Source organism: Harpia harpyja, chromosome 6 (assembly GCF_026419915.1).
Source record: "Harpia harpyja isolate bHarHar1 chromosome 6, bHarHar1 primary haplotype, whole genome shotgun sequence".
Taxonomy (NCBI): domain Eukaryota; kingdom Metazoa; phylum Chordata; class Aves; order Accipitriformes; family Accipitridae; genus Harpia; species Harpia harpyja.
In genome coordinates this window covers 18,879,469-18,897,351 of record NC_068945.1, presented here as the reverse complement: position 1 = coordinate 18,897,351, position 17,883 = coordinate 18,879,469, and the positions used below count along the sequence as shown (strand labels likewise).

The 17,883-nt window shown below is 41.5% G+C and overlaps 1 protein-coding gene across 1 annotated transcript in view; it reads right to left on the bottom strand.

Moving 5' to 3' along the window:
- FGD4 (FYVE, RhoGEF and PH domain containing 4) overlaps window positions 1–17,481 on the bottom strand; it is a 113,189-nt gene extending 95,708 nt beyond the window's left edge. Inside the window, exon 1 of the mRNA XM_052789670.1 lies at window positions 17,352–17,481. Within this exon, the coding sequence (XP_052645630.1) occupies window positions 17,352–17,475 (124 nt within the window). The 5' untranslated portion in view covers window positions 17,476–17,481. The remainder of the gene's footprint in view (window positions 1–17,351) is intronic.
- Between the last annotated feature and the right edge of the window lie 402 nt (window positions 17,482–17,883).

Here is a 17,883-nt window from a genome sequence, read left to right as displayed (position 1 = left end):
TTATAGTAATGAGATCATATCAAACAGTTTTGGAATAGCCCTGCAGCTGAAACATCTTGTATTCATTGTACACAAGGTCAATGTTTTTGCAGGATGTCTCTTCACCACAATGCTGTCAAAGCAGTCTCAGTATTAGCAGAGCAGTCCAAAAGTGATAACCAGCTAAGTAGTTCTGGTTTCTCTAACTTAATAGTCTGTGGTGTGAAAACACCCTAAAAATATATATAGAAACATCACCTTCAATCTTGTGCACCATAGTCTTTTTGAGTGGTTTATACAGCAACATGAAACTTTAAAACTTATTTGTCCAATAAGATAGAGGTATCAATCTAATAAATATAGTAGCTGCTTCCTGCTTTTTGAAAGGAGAGGGAGTGCTACTGATTCTTTAAGGTTTCTTCTGCATAGAAGACAATTCTGGAAGTAAAACTATACCCATCATACAGACTACAACAAATAGGTCAAAAATATTTTATCAAAGGAAATATTTGCAAAACCTTTGAAGGCTGATGATTTGCTCCTGAGATGAAAAATACATATCCAAATGAGAACATTACAAAGGAAGAAATAAGTTGTAAAGAGTCTCAATCCTTTCAAAACTGTATTACCTGCTATAATACAGAGCTGCTTGAAAATAAAATCAAAACTTAGGTATTATATTAGCAACACAGCCCCAGTATCTGATCAAAATCTTGGGTATCTACAATAGGTTGTTTTGGTTTTTAAAAAATTAAACCATGAAAATATTTCTATTTGGAATATCAAGACACTTATTTCAATGAGACCAAAAAATACTGGTTTTCCATTTCACTTGAAAAATAGCCCACAGTTCTCCCTTAAAATCCCAGAAATCTAACAGCAGCCAGACAATGCCCAACTGCAGACAAATTAGATTTCAGTCATGTGAAATGGTCAGCTCATGGTGCCATTGATCTCAGATTGCTCCATGTATCTTGAGAATTATGTTGACCGTCCTGAGGGCTACTGCTGATTGCTCAGCGTGATAATTTAGTAAAACCAGGGCTGACTTTCCCAGTCAGGTCAATGATTTGAAGTGGGCAACAAGATATACTTGGGATAGATGAAGTACAATTTTTAAGTGGCTTTAGTATAGCGGCACACTTAATTCAAAACCTTGGGTCAGATGTTTTTACTAATTTTGGACATGATATAGTTCAGGATCCAGTTTTTTGGCCTACAATTTGACAAAACAGTCCTAGGGATCATTTGTTCTTATTTAGATGGAAGCACACTTCACAAGTACATCTGCTTCTTATGTCCAAAAAATATAGCCATTAGCTTGTACATCATTTCTTGTTATGCTGCTCAGTCACAAAAAGGAGGGACAGGAGAGAAAGTTGCTGAGACAAATTTATTTTTCCAACCATCAGCAGATTCACTGACAGATTCAGAGCTGGATTCACTAAGCTTTCGGAGCAGTCTCTGAAGGCAACTGTGAAGAGCTAAGTTACTTAGAGCCTGGGAAAACGAGAAGAAGGTTGCATTTGCACTTGCTTTTTTGTAAGGGCATCTGTTGCCATGGAAGCAGAAAGCAAAACCAAGTTTTAGAAAGGTTTCCCTATTCAGCGTAAGTAACTGCACTCCACGTATAAAAAGGATGGTGCAGGAATTAAAGCAAAAGGAATTCTGACCACTAAAAGGTTAAGAGTCTTTTACCAGCAATAATCATCTTTATCCATTTCCATAGGCAGTTTATCCTCAATTCCAAATTTTTGTCATTGATTTCCAGCTCCAAGTTAGCCACTCACAAAGAAAGAAATATGCAGGTAAATTGCTCTGTTTTCATTCTAGACTTTGAACTAAGAATAGAAAACTAACATGCTAAGCTACTGCTAAATGTAACCATTTTATGATTAATCACAGATTAATCTGTGAAAGGGAGATCTTTTGAATGAATTCTGTGGGAACCAAACTTATGTTCTACCTGGTCTTATTTCTTTCACCTTGAACATAAAAAAGACCAGGTCTGATTAGATATAAATATACAGCTGATAGGGTAGAAATCCCCTTACCTTTCATATCACATGGCCAATTTACTCAGCACAACCATTTCTATTGAATCATAGCATTACCAGGCACAGAGTATTTGCAAATGATTCACAATTAAACTAAACTTTAGAGAAACTAAACATGGTTTACTGGCTGTAGGTCAGTTCTCAAGAGTTTCAAAGAGTTCAACAAAAGTTCAATGTATGAACATTCATCTTGAATGCAGTTCTTTTCCATGTCAGCCAGTTTTCCATTTTGTTAAAAGTTACATGGAGTGAGGAGCTTCATCTGAACATACATATAAAAGAAGACATAAGGAAGTATGCAAAACAGTTTGATAACAGATGGATGGGATGATGACAGTACTCAGAGACATATGGACCTGCTGTAATCCATTAGAGAGCATGTTCCTGCATACAGACACAAGCACTCCATATACAACCAATACTGTTACCAGATCGCCTTTTTCACCGGGTATGAAAAGCTCAGAACCTTTAAGGAGCTTCTCCAGCTTTTAAAATTATGCCCTTAGCAAATGCTAAATCAAAATGTAATCTGTAGGCCAGGCCCGTAATCGCTAGTAGGAAGGAAAAACCAGACCCAACTGTGCTGAATCGCAGCCAGCTGGAAATACAGCAGTAACCCCTGCCATCAGAGCACAGCACTACCACAGCGGTGATGGCGGCCACCCCACCACCTCTGGCCCAAAGAACGGCAGCAAGAGTTGGAAAAATGCAACAGTCCAACATCTGAAGCTCACCTTCCCCATTGCTGTGTGTGTATAGCTGCTGTGGTGAACGTACTGAAGAGAGAATAAACCAGGCTGCAGCCTTGGACGCACTCTGGTTCCAGCAAGGAAGCAATTTATTGTTCTTTTTTTAGTAGAAGTTGGTAGAGAACTCAGTGAGCTGCCATGAGGGAAACAAGGTGATTTTAAATTCAAATGTGAAGTCAAAGAAATTACTACACGGACTTTGCCTGCCTGTTTTGAGCCTATGAAGTGCAGGATCCCCACCTAAGCTTGTGTACCGACATAGAGTTAAATATTTATCTGTCAAGACTTGCCTACATATTGTTGGATCTCATACAATGTTTTACTGATATTTGTCAATAAAGAGCAATATGCAGCTGCTCATATTTTAAGTTTCCATAGGTACCACGTACTAACATTAAATTTTCACATTTTCAACACAGCAAGACACAATTCTGCGCGTAAATCAAAACAGTTGAAGTTTTGAAAGATACTGAAGTTGAATAAAATTACTTAAATATGAATTACCTTAACTTTAAATTACCTTAACTGAAGTTGAATAAAATTCAGCTTTAGATTTGAAACTCAGATTCTTGTCATATGTATAAAGTTAGCGTGTAAAATTACCTTCCTTTTAACCTCTGAGGAGATTAAAGCACACAGGTGTGCTTTTATTTCTTTTTTTAATTCAAACACCTGAATTAGAATTAATAGAAAAAGTCTACACCTGTCTTCTATTTAATATCAGATAAGTGATTCAGAGAGGACATGCAGACATTCTCCACAATCCGCTAATCAGGAAACAAACATTATGCATCTTTTCAGAAAGTTATTTTGCCTGTATATTCCTAAATGTGTCTGCTAAGCCCTAATTAGGGAACAGGATAATATTAAAAAAAAAAACAACAAAAAACCCAACCCAAAAAACCCCCACCCCACAAACCCCAAAACCCACGCCTTCCAAGTTAATAAGGAACAAATAGTAAGAGAGTTGGCTTTACTCTTCGTATGGTGTTTTTGCTAAGGAAAAGTAACCACAGGGAGCAATGAGCTGAAGGAAGAAACAAACCAGTCTAAGGTCACATCAGAAAAACCTTCTCATTGACTCAACATGTTGTGCAAAAAGGATCTTCAACTTATTTCTTTTACATTATAATCATTGTAGAAACCACAACAGCAGAATCAAAAAAGGCAGCCTATAATATGCTGGTAAATTAAGTTCTTGGCAATGAATTCTTTGATAATTTCTTATTGTACCCAGCTGATCTGTATCTCAACATGCTATGTAACATATAAGCAAAATAAGAGATGATTACCCTGCAAAAGAGATTATTGTATTTCCATTATTCTTTCCACTTGTTCGGAACAGAAAGAGCTTGTTTTCTTTCTACACAGTGCTGAGGAGGCCGTGAAGAGCACGGGAACAGGAGGAGAATCTCGGTGGACAAGGCTCCAGTGCCACACAAGCACTCACGTGCTGGTACCTCGAGACTCTGCGAAAGGCAGCAGCTGAGGCAGTCACCGTCCTTCAGATCACCTGCAGAAAAATCAGCCAGAGCACGCTGCCAACTGCATGACGCAGATAAAAGCACGGTTGAAGTGATCATTTGAAAAGGTAAAATTTCAACTGGAGACAACATTTGAGGCTCTTGATATATTTCTAGATTTGATTGCTGTAGTAACAGACAAATGCAATTCACTCTGCTGAGTTATCACAGATTTTTAATGAAGTCAGGTAATCAAAACTGACATGAAATTCTGACTGCTAGAAACTTGCCTATAATCTATTAAATTATCTTACAGTATCAGACATGCATTATTACCTTCAACATAAAAATTCACTCAGTTTACATTTTCTACACAAATTCAATATGGTATGTAAAAGAAAAACTAGCTTTGTCATCCATAGAAAATATTCCAAAGCCAGTACTAAAAAAACTGGGGACTTGGTTGTCAGTCTACTATCTTTGGCCTCATGCTTGCAGTAGCCACTGTGCTAACAAGGTAGGCAGGCAGCATTACTTAAACATACATGAGGGCAGATAATCCTGAAGAACAACCTCAGTTTGTGTAGTCTTTTTCCGTGTTACTCCATAAACGTATGGCAAACATGGTTATTTCCAACACAAGACAAAAAGCATTAACTGAAAGCCTCTGAATGAACTGGAGTTAAAAAAATCAAGTTAGATGTGGCTAAGAGGCATTGCTCCTGACCTTTACTTGCTAATATGAAGAACAGTAAATCAGACTTAATGTCAGTTAAAAAAAAAATTTTAAAAAAAATCACATTATACAATTGAAGGTTTAATACTTGAAGGTATTAACCATACCCAAATGCTTATGTCCAAACCATATCCATATCCAACCATATCCTAATGCTTAGGTCCAATACAGTCTATCGAATTACATTAGGGATTAGATTGCCCCCCTGCTGTTTTATACATAGGGAATATTTTTAGATTACCAATAAAACTGCCTTGGAAGAACCACCTATACTGCAATGCCAATGACAAACCCAAAGCACTGAGAAATCAGGCCCTTGGCTACAACAGTGCAGCATGGCAGCTGGCTGAAGCAGCCTGTGCAGTAAGACCGCTGTGAGCTGGCAGACACCTAGCATTAGATTCTCCTCAGAGACCTTTATATTTTCTTAATCACAATTTTCAATTCCTTATTTTCTACTTTAGCTTTTGAAGGTGTTCCTTATTTTCCAGGAACTTTTAGGTAATATTTGTGTGGATTGCCATTATGTCCCAAATGGTTAAACACTGACCCAATCCCAAATGGTTAAACACTGACCCAATGCTGTTTGTAAAAAAAAAAAAATAATTAAAATAAGTTTTTAAAAAAATCCTTTTTCCCCAGTCCAGTAGTTTCTGTCTGTGGCAAGCCACCTAAATCCTTTTAAACACCACCAACAAAAAAGAAAACCACCCAAAATATGGGTATCAGACCTCTTTATCAGACCTTACGTAACAATGAAGTCTCTCAATTGACCTGCAAAGTTACAGTTTCTCAAATTGATCTCCAATTTGCTAAAAGATTTTAACTCAAGTTATTTTTTTTAAAAAGTCATGTTTTCCACAACAGGATTAAAAAACAACCAACCAAAAAACCACACAACCAACCCACACTAACAGGAACCATCCTACAGTTAAGGACCACACTCCCCAAATAATTAATTATATAATCATAATTTCAACAGCTGATCATTCAATGGTATAACATCTACATATAGAAAAAAAGATAGGAGAAGAAGACAGTACATTCCACACAAAAACATAGATGATTTGCTTCTATTTACTTGAATATATGTCATTCAAGAGCTTATGGTAAAAATGGAGGTGGTTCTTCATTAGCACAGGATTACCTAGTTTTACTCTATGTGGCTTGTTAGCAGCTGCTGTAAAGAAGTTCAGAAGTTTTCATTTAAAGTTTAACATGCTTACCAGGTATCAAAATTCTCCTGCCTTCTCTCAATGTAAGCCCACACACCAAGAAAAATAAAAAAGAAAAAATCCTTAGGATAAAGAGTCCTTTCAGCACCATGCAGTCAGCTTGCAGTCCTCTCTCCTTACTTCCAGTTACTAAATAGCTTCTGCTTTTCTAACCCCTTGTGTACCGTACCTGGAAAAAACCCTTATCAGAAAGCCGAGTCTGCTTCTACGCCCTGAGCCACTGTAAACATTGTATTTTAACTTCAAACAACCTGCCCTTCCACACGTACCAAAAAAAAAAATTAAAAATGCAACTGTAGTACTTCAGACACCTCAGCTCTGTCTATTTCAGTTTCCAGCTCTGCTAGCCTCACTCACATTTAGTGTTGCCTATCATCTCACCAACTATAATAAGCATGCAGTCCTTGTCAATCTTAGCAAGGATGATATATTCTCACTTTTCATATGTAAGAAGCATTTTTGCTTCCTGAAACTAAAGCTAACATTTGACAGCAAACAGCTACTTTATTTAATTTCTTGAGGGAGCAAAAATACGTAAGAGAAATTCCTCCATTTCCATCCCAAACTATAGATTCAGAGTGGTACGTGGGCACAAAGGCAGCCCAAATATTAGCGACGTGAAGGACTACTTCAGAATGAACATATGGGAAGCAGAGAGAGGCAGAAGTGTTTTTTTTCTTCTGATACATACTTTTGTACTAGCAAACAGAGCTCAGCAGAGCAGTGTGGAAAATAGAAGACTAAACATATGCACTCCCATAGTCTTCACAGAGCACAAGTAATCTACTTCTGCTCAGGTCTCTAATCTCCTTCCCTGGGACAAAAGGAAGGAAATAGTGAAAGATTTAGGTGTTTGGGGTTTTTTTAAGCCAGCACTGGTGTGAGCAATAGCACTCTATGCCACAGGGCAGCAGAGGGAATTGGATTCTTTTTTTTTACCTGCAGCAAACTCTCTCCAAAATGTCACTAACAGAGAATTTCTGTAATTTTTTCCTGATCTGTATGTAGAGTATACCAAGAACCTCCAGGCAAAAGGAAACAATCGGAAAGCCTGGTGCTGCAAAGGGGCACTTATGACACTTGCTGGGCCTGAACAACGTAACTTGAATTTTCATTTGCAGTGCTGTATAGTTGCTTCTCTGCAAGTGAGGGTTTGGATTCTGTAACTTCACCATATTTGAGTATTCATTACATCGTGCCTAGACACATTAACTGGAAAAGAGTTATGTTAAACTGCTGTGCCCCAGAGCCGTTCCCCATGCAGATCAAGCAGCTTACTAACCCAGTCTTCCAGACACTGGCCATTTTTCTCTGTCAGCTTTAAAACCACTTTCCTGTTTGAAAGGACTATGTAAATATTCTCTCAGAAAAATATAGTGAATGTCATGATTTTTAGAGAATAAGAGTCTGAATTATTTGTATCAAAGAAGTTTTAGAAGACTGAACTCTTTCTGACGTCTCACCTAAGACGATCATGGTCCTGCTCACAGTTGTCAAATACCACACGCTACTTCAGACAAATGCTGAACATGTATGCCTTGACCCCAGCAGAACAGAAGCAATCAATAAGGACTTAGCAAATGCTTTTAAACATCACTGTTTAACCCTGGGAGGAAAAAAGTAATCTGACAATTTGAGATGCATGAGACACCCCTAGAAATACTCTCCAGTTTTCTAAATGATGTAAATATTTAAATCACTGAATCATAAGACATGCACAACATTACTTAATCCCTTTTTTCCTCCCTTTTTCATTTAGAACCTATCACCTTCCTATCTCAACATTTTCTGTAAGTTACATGAGGCACAAAAAATGATTAAGATTAGTTTTAATCAGGATCCAGTCCACACAACTGCTGAATGGCATTTAGGAAATAACAAAGAGGACATAATATTCGCAGTGGTAAGACACACGTTATGTACCACATTCCAACATCTTGATATTACTCAGATTTTTAAATGGTAAGCCTACTCTTCTATTGCAGCTCAACTGCATTTGCTGAAAACAACCAAAAAAACCCCCATATAAGACTAGTTAACTACACAGTTGGTATCAGCCACACGAGAAAAGCAGAAATTATACTGTTAAAAGTTACCAGTTGTTGAAACCAGAAAGTAATAATTCTCCACAGTTAGGATGAACAGACACTTGTTTGTTTAAGCTCTATCAAAATCCTTGGAAGAGGTAACTCATTTGGGTTTTGAAGTTCCTTTAAATTCCGTATTAATACACACGATGTTAATATTGTTCTCATTTCTATGAGCAAAAAGCTTTTAATATATCCTGTGCACAAGCAGTCTTTATACAGAAAATAAATAAGATAAACGCTTAAAGGGACAATTCTCCACACTGAAGTTGAACGCCAAGGGCAGCCCACGCCAATACTAGCCAGGTCTCTTGCTGGCTATACACAGCATTTAGGATGGACTTTTTTTCCCCCCCTTCGACTGCGTGTCAGGAATGTTATTCTGAAGATATCCTGTGTGCTTGATACAGGACAGGGAAAGGATATAAGGAAGTTTAGAAATAGACTATGTGCACAACCAGCCACTTGGGTTGCTGCGTTTTGACTTGGTTCCTGCATTTTGACTTGCTTACACCTTTCCATTCAACCTCACCACAAAAGCCGCCGTAGAGCGCTATGGCAATTACCTCCTGCTACCTGACCTAGCTTGGCAGTCTCTAAACAGCATGTGAACAGCCAGCTTAGGCATAGCATGCCCTTCATTTGTAAACCTGGTCGGCGTATTTGTCCTCTGGATAAGATATGGACTAATAAGTTATAAAGAACACTGTTTACTGCATTATCATGCATAACTTAAGAGAGTGTGAAGGTAATTACAAAGCAACAGTTGGGTCAGATTACCAGAACTTGATGAAAGCCAATTTAAGATTCTGCGTTAAACACCATTCAATTTTATAAAATGGAAAATTATTTTTAGTAGTGAATAGATGCAACTTGCTTTCAAATTTAAAATGCATCTTACTAAAATTCACATAGTTCTACATTTAGAATTAAAATAAGCCAAAGCACAAATGCTGAATAATTTTATGCACTGATTGCAATTCTCATTTTATTGTATATACTACAAAAATCAGGTGTTTTGCAAAGCCTCCCCTAGAGCCACATTTTCACTGGAGAATTTCCAAGCTTTTGTTTTAAAGACATAAAAGCCCTCTTTTTAAAGAATTAGGAAGTTATAATCTTTCAAAGGGCAAATAAAAAGGATCCCCAAGAACTCTTGAAAACCATCCTCAGGTGTCTGTCATCCCACATAACTTTCTTGAATGCTATAGTACTGCTAGCCCATAGGAGAATGGTTGAAGTACAAAAGGATCGTACCTTCACAGATGTAATTTCTTAATGATGAGAGTTAGTGTCAGACTGAATGAAAAGGAATGTACAGTACGCTTGTATTAAGATAGGGACATTTTGGCAAGAGTCAACTGAAGAAAAGGCTAGCAGTATAATTGCATAAAACTGAAAAAAATTTCAATTCTATCAAAAACAATTTATTTTTTCTGTATCAGTGACTTCGTTAAATCACCAATTCTGAAGATGAATGTAATTAGCCAGTAAGTTTCATTTCCTAACTCAATTACTGATGTTAATACAAATAACACATACATTAATATTCAGTTAAGAAACTGAAGTATCACAGACAAGATAGCGAATGGTGGTATGTGAGAGCGAAGAGGAAGAACATTCTAATTACTAACTGCAAGAAGCTGTCATCAAGCCCTTCTGACACAGGACAAAACATTTAAAAAGAAACTTATCTCCAAATATTATTTGCTTTAACAATTTTACAATTCGGGTAATTTCTAGGGCGTTTTTTTAAGTCTGCTGTAGACCCTAACTTTGATTTTTTTTTTATTCAAAACACCTGTTTCCCAGTGGAAGAGAACCTAGGAGTCTGAAAGCAACTGAATGCCTCAGTGTCATCAGCAGATAAAGGCTACCAATACAACCCTTCAGTAAATAAATAAAAAGTCACCCTACCCCGGTGTGCTAGCTGGACCTTAAAGACTCGACAGTCCCCGCAAGGCGCCGCGGCCGGTCGGGTCAGGATCATGAGCCAGAAGCCGAAGCAGCGGCAGGGAGCTCCGCGCTCTCTCCCTCCCTCTCCTACCTCCAGAAGCCACCAGGCACGGGCAGGAGGGTCTGCTCTCAGGCCTTCCAGACCGAGGCCTCTCACGCTTCACAGAAACAGAAGACGTACCAAAGATGCAGTGAGAAACTTCTCTGTTGGCTTTTGCTTCAAGTGCCACGAAGTCCCCAAAGGGATCACACAGATGCCCCACCAAGAACCCGGCCGGCCCAGAGGAAGGGCGCAGCGCTACAGCAGGGCCTCGGGGAGCGGCCGGCGGCAGGGCCTCGGGGAGCGGCCCCGGTACCGCAGCGCCGGCGCCCGGGGCGGCCGAGGCCCCGCAGGTGTCACCTATGGGGGAGCCGGACGGAGGTACCACGTCATCGTACAGCCACAAGGCTGGGTGCCCTCACGGCAGCTGGAAGTCCCCACCGTGAGGGCTCGGTCACGACAGCAACCAACAGAACCAAAAGCCCGGCACGGAAACATCACCTGCTCAACTAACAAAAAGCCAAATCTTTAAAAAGGCCAGAAGAAATCCAGCCACTGAATCAGGCAGGATTATTTTTAATCGTCGGTCACCATTTTCTCTCCCCGATCTCACCTACATCTGGGCACACAAGCACCTGTTTGAGAGGGAGGGCAAATGCCTGCAGTTACTCACCAGGGGAAGGCTAGACCTGTAAGTCAGCTGCATTATCATCTCTGCCGCAAGACAGCGTTTGTTCAGAAGTCAGGAATAAACCACAGGATTTCACATCTCACATTACAGCTCCACCACGTTTTTCCTTCTTTGCAGGCAGTTTAACTTATTTTACATTAATAGCTGTGATGCGCTTAGCACTAATACTAAGTAAGTAACACTCTTTCATTGCTCTGCCCTACCTTCTACTGAGTGTCTTTTGCCTCCAATTTTAATCCATTTTATGCTCCATTTTACTGAGTTTCTGCGTAATCAGAGGCGTCAAATTGCTCTGAAACTCATCAAAAATACATTTCTTTACATGTCTGGCTTTGCAGACTACTGTAGCAGTTTAGTTTTTTTCCCCTTCTGCCTTTACTCATTTCCCTGTATCTTCCGATACCGCCTTACTGCCGTGTATTTGTGCACTGGGACCACATCTCAGATTTTTAACTTGGTTCATCAACATTTCAAAGCCCCATCCTCCCTTCCCTACATTAGTTTCAAAAGTCATTTCTTCTGCTAAAGCCATCTCTGTTAAAATGCTACTTCCAAGGCAGCTAGTTGAAGAAACCACTAAAAATTCCCCTTTCAATTTCCTCCTTTTACTTGCTTGGGTTTATTGACAAAACTACTGCTCTGGGGGTACCCTCTCTAAACAGAATTCTCTCTCCCCTCGTCAGAAGTACAGGAGTTTGTTGATAACGGCCTGAATATATCGAGCTGTCCACAGCTACACATTTGATTAAGATGTTTTGACTATCAAGAGCTGGAGGCAAAGTTTATTAATAGATTTAACATGATGGAAGGGATCATTCTGATCATCTAAGTGTAACTATTCATCCTGGATCGCCTTATGTTCAGGAGAGATATTACATACAATATCCCATACTGGAACAGAAAGCCATTTTTTGCCCTCATAGAAACAGGAGTCTCGGCTACAAGATTCGCAGTCAGTAATTTGATTAAAATGTTGAACTGAGAATAACATTTTGAAGAAAATCTACCCAGCATTAACGGAACTAGAGGGAAAAGCCCACAAGTATCTTATTTTAAAATTTGCTTGCTTCATATTTTTCCTTTCCCTCTAACAAATCCTTCATCCTGGGAAGATAATGTGTCTTACACAGCAAATGCATAACACTACTTTAAGACATAACAGTGCAAAATACAGCAGTTGGAGTGCTTTATCACAGATCACACTGTACCCAAGACATACTGACAAACAGCATCAAATACTGCCCAATTATGAATGGGATTTTGACTGAAATGCTGGGAGATGAGATAGTTCCTCACCATGACTTAAGAAGTGGGTGAAAAGTCTGACCACTGCAGTTTTAAGCAGCACAGGTACTGACAGACAAGGGACAAAATAGCAGCCAAGGGCAAATCATAATTTTTTTTTTTTTTTTTTTTTTGTAAACGAACAGCTTCCTTTCTCAGTATTTGTGTTTTACTGGTCACCCAAAAGTAACACATTCCTCAAGCAAGCTCTCCTTTTCCAATTCAGAAATCTCCCAACTGTATTTATTACTTTATCTGCAAAAGCAACCTGCTCCTGTGATTTTGTACAGCAAACTTATTTGTATTGTGTGTGCAAACTACTACTTTCCCAATTTCAACTATGCCTAAAACCATTTCAGGAATGGCATTTACCAGCACCTCTGCAATTTTGCCCTCTCGGTATATTCTAAAGAAGTCTCTCCAGCAAGGAGCAGACTTATGTTATTTTCAGCAAATCCATGTCAAATTGTAACTCTTCTTTGAAACCCCTTGTGTATTGTCACTAGCAAGTCAAGCAATGAATACAAATTCTGATTTATTTAAGGAAATCGCCATCCTGATCACCAGGAAGTCAGTATTACAAGACCAACAACAATTACTGGGTAAAGTAGACATTGTTCGGCAAGGGCTAAATAAACACACCAAGCCAACCCAAGATACACGTATAAGTGACTTCAGTCTTGGATAGTCTATGAACCAAACAGTACACTCTTATTGGCTTTAAAGGGATTATTTTGATCCTAAATATTTGAAGGAGAAGCGGGGGAAGAAGGGAATAAGAAAACATTATAATTCCTGGCACTTTCACATAACACATTTGCTTCAATGGGAGGCACATGGGATTAATTTGGCCCACAGAAACAGGAAGCGCTCTAATAACAGACAGGAAAATGTATTTTCATGCAAGTTCTGCATAAAGCAATTTTTTGTACTTTACTTTCCCTCATTTTTGAAGGGAGAGGAATATTTCGAAGCAGTTTCCTATATATTCAGCTTCCTCTCTCAGCATTTTTAAGTATCAGCTCTCCTTAATAAATCTCAGCTTCAGAAAAATTTCAAAAACCCTGCATTCACCAGGAAGGCATGTAAGGCAATCAGTTCTCTTTTGCAGTGGTCTCTAATGCATCTACAGATTCAAATCACTAATTAGCCCTAATGATCATATCGATTTTCCCTGAGTACAGGAACAAAATTTTCAATCACTGCAGACCAGTCAACAAAATGCAGCAGGTAACACGAAGCCACAAGCAAGGAGAATGATAGTCCAAAGTTAATTATTTTCAAAAATAAAACAAAAAACCCAACAAAAACTATCAGGCAGGGCATAGTTGTTGTTCTAGCTTTTAAAGAATAAACCCCTGAACAATAAAGACATTTTTCATAGACTAGAACAGCATGCTATTAGAGTCTCACTTAGTTATCTCCCACTGCAAGATGGAAACCCAAAAGACTACTGAAGTTTTGTTAACATAATCCCATAAAATCATATCCATTTAACAGGCAGAGATACAGCAGTAGCAGCAGGGAACTATTTTTTTTTTTCCTGTCAGTGTTTGCAGACACCTTGCTGCAGTGAATACTGTCCTGAATGCAAATTACCTCAGCTCCCCAAGAGGCACACTGCAATGTCTGAGACTGCCAATATACAGTACAATGCCAGCAGACATATATTTAGGAACAAGGGAACAGAAGAAAACAGTCCAGAAAGGGTATAAATTTGTATTTAAGTGAACAAAGCCAAGGAACCAGTGCAAGATTTGAATGGCACAAAAGTTAACCTAGTCTTTGTGCAGCAAGGACAGAGGTGACTGTACTGATGGCAGAAATGTTATTTCTTGCTATGAAAGTGAGTTACTGTGTCCTTGTGTTCTGAGCTATCTAAATCAAGTTGACTAAGTGGAGATACAACCTTCTAGGACAGCTTAATCCCAAGCAGAATCAAAGTAGTGCCATGCTCACACTTTGCAGAGCTCTTGGCTTGTGAAAGGTGCTGAACAAGCAAGCAGCAGCCTACACCTGCTTCTTGGCAGATAGCTAATTTTGAGTTAACGTGCATACATGCATTTGAAGTAAAGATTTGTTCGAGTTAGTATCAACTCTGAATTCTAATTTAGCAGAAAAAAAGACACCAAATCCACATTAGTTATTCCCTTCAAAACCAGATTATTAATCATGCTACTCCACTGAACGCTTTTCTCTAAACTGTCTCCAGATATTAGCCTTGACATTTTCCAGCCATTTCAAAGTATCTCTGAAGATTCAAGCACTCTTTTGTCCAAAACTTTAAATTAATGTTAACTTCTAATAGGAAATAATTTTTGCTTTGTCCTGTAAGCAGTTAAACACACCAAGCTAACAACTCAAATGTTAACAAAATTCAATTGCAATTTTGCACGACAATGAACCTGAATGACTTGGACTACAGTATCTTGAAGAGCAGAAAGATTTTTCTGCTAGAAGTCAGAAACTTAGACTGCAATGCACAACAAAAGACTGATGCTGTAACAGACACCTTAAGTAGCCCATTTCAACATTAGAAATGTTTTCAAACACCACCAAGAACGGAAACACTCCCTGATCTTCTGCCTCCCAGCATAGAAAACCTGTGATATTCCCTACTTCATCAGGCCAGTTTCAAAGGCTGCAAGGAAACTATTGAGTGTACAGGAATTATAATAGGTCTTATTTAGTCTTTGCACTAATTAACACCGAATTTACTAGTCTGAGAAGAGTTCTGATATGCCTGCCAAATAAATAATCCAGATTTTCTCTAATGCATTTATAAGCAAATACAGCTCACGTAACACATCTAGTTTCTCCAGTTGCTTTCCAGATACAGATCTGAGACAATTGCCAGTGTCCTGCCCCCAAGCAGTAACGTAAGCAAGTGGCGTATTTCACAACACTTGGCAGAGACAAGGACTGGAGATGTGTGGGCTACACTAATTCCTCCTTTCCCCTAAGGTTTTCAAGGGGGTCAAAGCCATCCTCCTGCATTAGAGAAACCCTTTAAAATCCAGTTAGCATTTTGTAAGCCAGAAGAGTGTAAACACCTGCGCTTTTTTGCCTTTTTTTTTTTTTTTAATAGGAGAAAGAACACACCCAGCTTTATGTTGTGCTGGGGGATTAAAGTTTATACTTGCAGAATCAAGGCAGTCTGATCACCTTTTGTCAGCAGCAGAAGCAAGTGCAGTCGCATTCTGACTACAAAGAAGAGAGAGGGAGACTACGAAGTTATCCTGGGATTATAGGATGCTGGAGCACATGCCGCAGTGGCCAGTGCCAACAGGAGGAGCAGATAGGGAGCCAAAGTCCCACTAAAAGAAAAGAAATTGTATACACAAGGTTTCTTCACCTCATTTTCTAGGAGAAATGGATTATGAATGAAAAAAAGGGAGGATTTACATACCTACATGAGAAAAGCCTAAAATCATCACTGAGTCTTCCTTTTATTTCCCACACCTTTGGGATTCATTTCCTTATCTTAATTTTGTGAGTTTTTCATATTGCAATCATATTTAGCAATCATGATGCAAGAAAGTACTATGAAGCTGGTTATTGCAGCGCAGGGACATTTAAGAAGCAGCACGTTGCTTTTGTCGCGGCCCTCATAACCTTCCTGCCATCCAAAAGCCACAAGAAGAATGCTAACACTGAAAAGCTGCGCATCGCACATACGTTTAGTAAATAAGTCACCCCGTGGAGGGTGAAAAGAGCAACAATAAAAGACTGTGGATGAGTATGAAACTGTTAAAAAACACAGGGTTCCTATTGTTAGCGTACCTCTGTTAGAGGAGGATGAAATCCATTAAGTCTGCATTCTACAAATACAACTGCCAATTCCTCTCTCCTGATGTAAACATGCAAGTAAAGCCTTGGGGGAAAAAAAAAAATCCCACCAATAAAAAACTGTGGATTCAGGCACTTATCCACAGGTCACTACACATTAAAGCTAAAACAAAGCACACTATGAACAGCATTGTGATAGTCTGTTCTTATCTGTGCATACTCATTGTTAAATGAAGCAGGCCTCGTGCCTGGGAATGGGTGAAAAGACACTCCCCAAGCAAAACATCCCGTCCCTTATATTTGACATGTTGTCATTCCCAACAATATAACAAGTGTATGTCAGAGATGTCAAGCTTTATTTCGACAACTTTGCCCTTCCACATCCATAAAACCAAGCTCCTGTGACACCACAAGCACGTCACACCTGCTGTCACACCACAGAGTCGCCAGATTTAGACATATAAATGGGCGTGTGTGTTAACTTGCTCATAAGCAATAACTTTCTGAAGTTTGGAGTTTATCACAGCTTATTTTTACAGCACGGCCAAGGTAACACAGATAACCAGCCTAAGCTGAAGTGCTGCGCTGATGTCGCAGCAGCTGCCTTCTGAAGCGTAACATGTCAAACGAGTCCAACGCGGGTTTGTTGCTGAAGGGGGGGGCAAAGAAAGAGGCATCGGGGAGGGGCAGGCGTGAGGCACGGGTCTGTCAGGGGAGGGAGACTGCTCTCCCGCCAGTCTGAGGGCTGCTGAAAATACAACTTGAGAACATTTCGTGCCGAGATGGGGGCTGAGGGTATGAGCTGAGCTCCGGCCGCCCCCGGCTCCGAGGGCCCGGCGGGCTCCCCCCGCCCCAGCTCAGCCCCTCCGAGAAGCGGCTCCGCAGCCGCCCCGGCCGCCCGCGGGGGCACTGGTGCAAGCCCCCCACCTTCACCGCAACGGGCACACACGGCCGAAGTTGATTAAGTGAGCCTCCCCCCCGGCTCTGAGGAGGAAACAGCACCTTCCATTTATACAAACCGCCCGCCGCCGGGCGAACAGGCGGAGGAACCCGCGGGAGTCAGCCCGCACCGAACCCGCACGGCAGAGCGACCCGGGCAGGACGCCGCTGCCGCCTTCCCCGCTCCCCCCGGGGCAAGCCGGCCCCGGGCCGGGTCCCGTCCCGTCCCTGGCAGCGGGGCTCTTCCGCGCGCCCCCGCAGCGCTGCGGGGCCGACAAGCTGCGCCCGCCCTGACGGCGGGGCCGGGGGCAGCGGCCGGGGCCGAAGGAACCGTTGGGGCCGTTACCTGCGGGCGTCCTCCGGGCGGGGGGCCCCGCGGGCCAGGTGGGCGCTGCTCCACTGGAGGCGGCGGGGCTGGATTTCCTGCGGATAGCCGCCCGCCTGAAGTGCGCGCCCTCGGCTCCGCTCATCCTCGGGGCGGGGGGAGAGACGGGGAGAGACAGAGTGAGGGAGAAGCCGCGGGGTCCTCGGCGCCCGTCCCGACCCGGGGGCTGCGGGGCCGGCACAGCCCCGAGGGCAGCGCCGCCCTCCCGCGCCGCGCCGGCCCCTCACCTGCCCGCCGCTCCCCGCCCCTTCCCTCCCCCGCCAGCACCTTGCCCGGCCGCCTTCCTCCCGCCGCCCTGCCCCGCGCTACCTGCCCAGCGGCCGCCCCCCCCCCGGACCGGACCGGACCGGAGCGGAGCTGCGCGGCAACTTCCCCGCGCCGGACACCCGCGGCGCAAGTTCCCCCCCGCGGGCCGCGCAGAGAAGTGGGTGCCGCCGGCGCCGCACCTGCTCTGCTTCCTCCCGGCCGGTGCCGAGCCTCCCCGGCCCCGGCC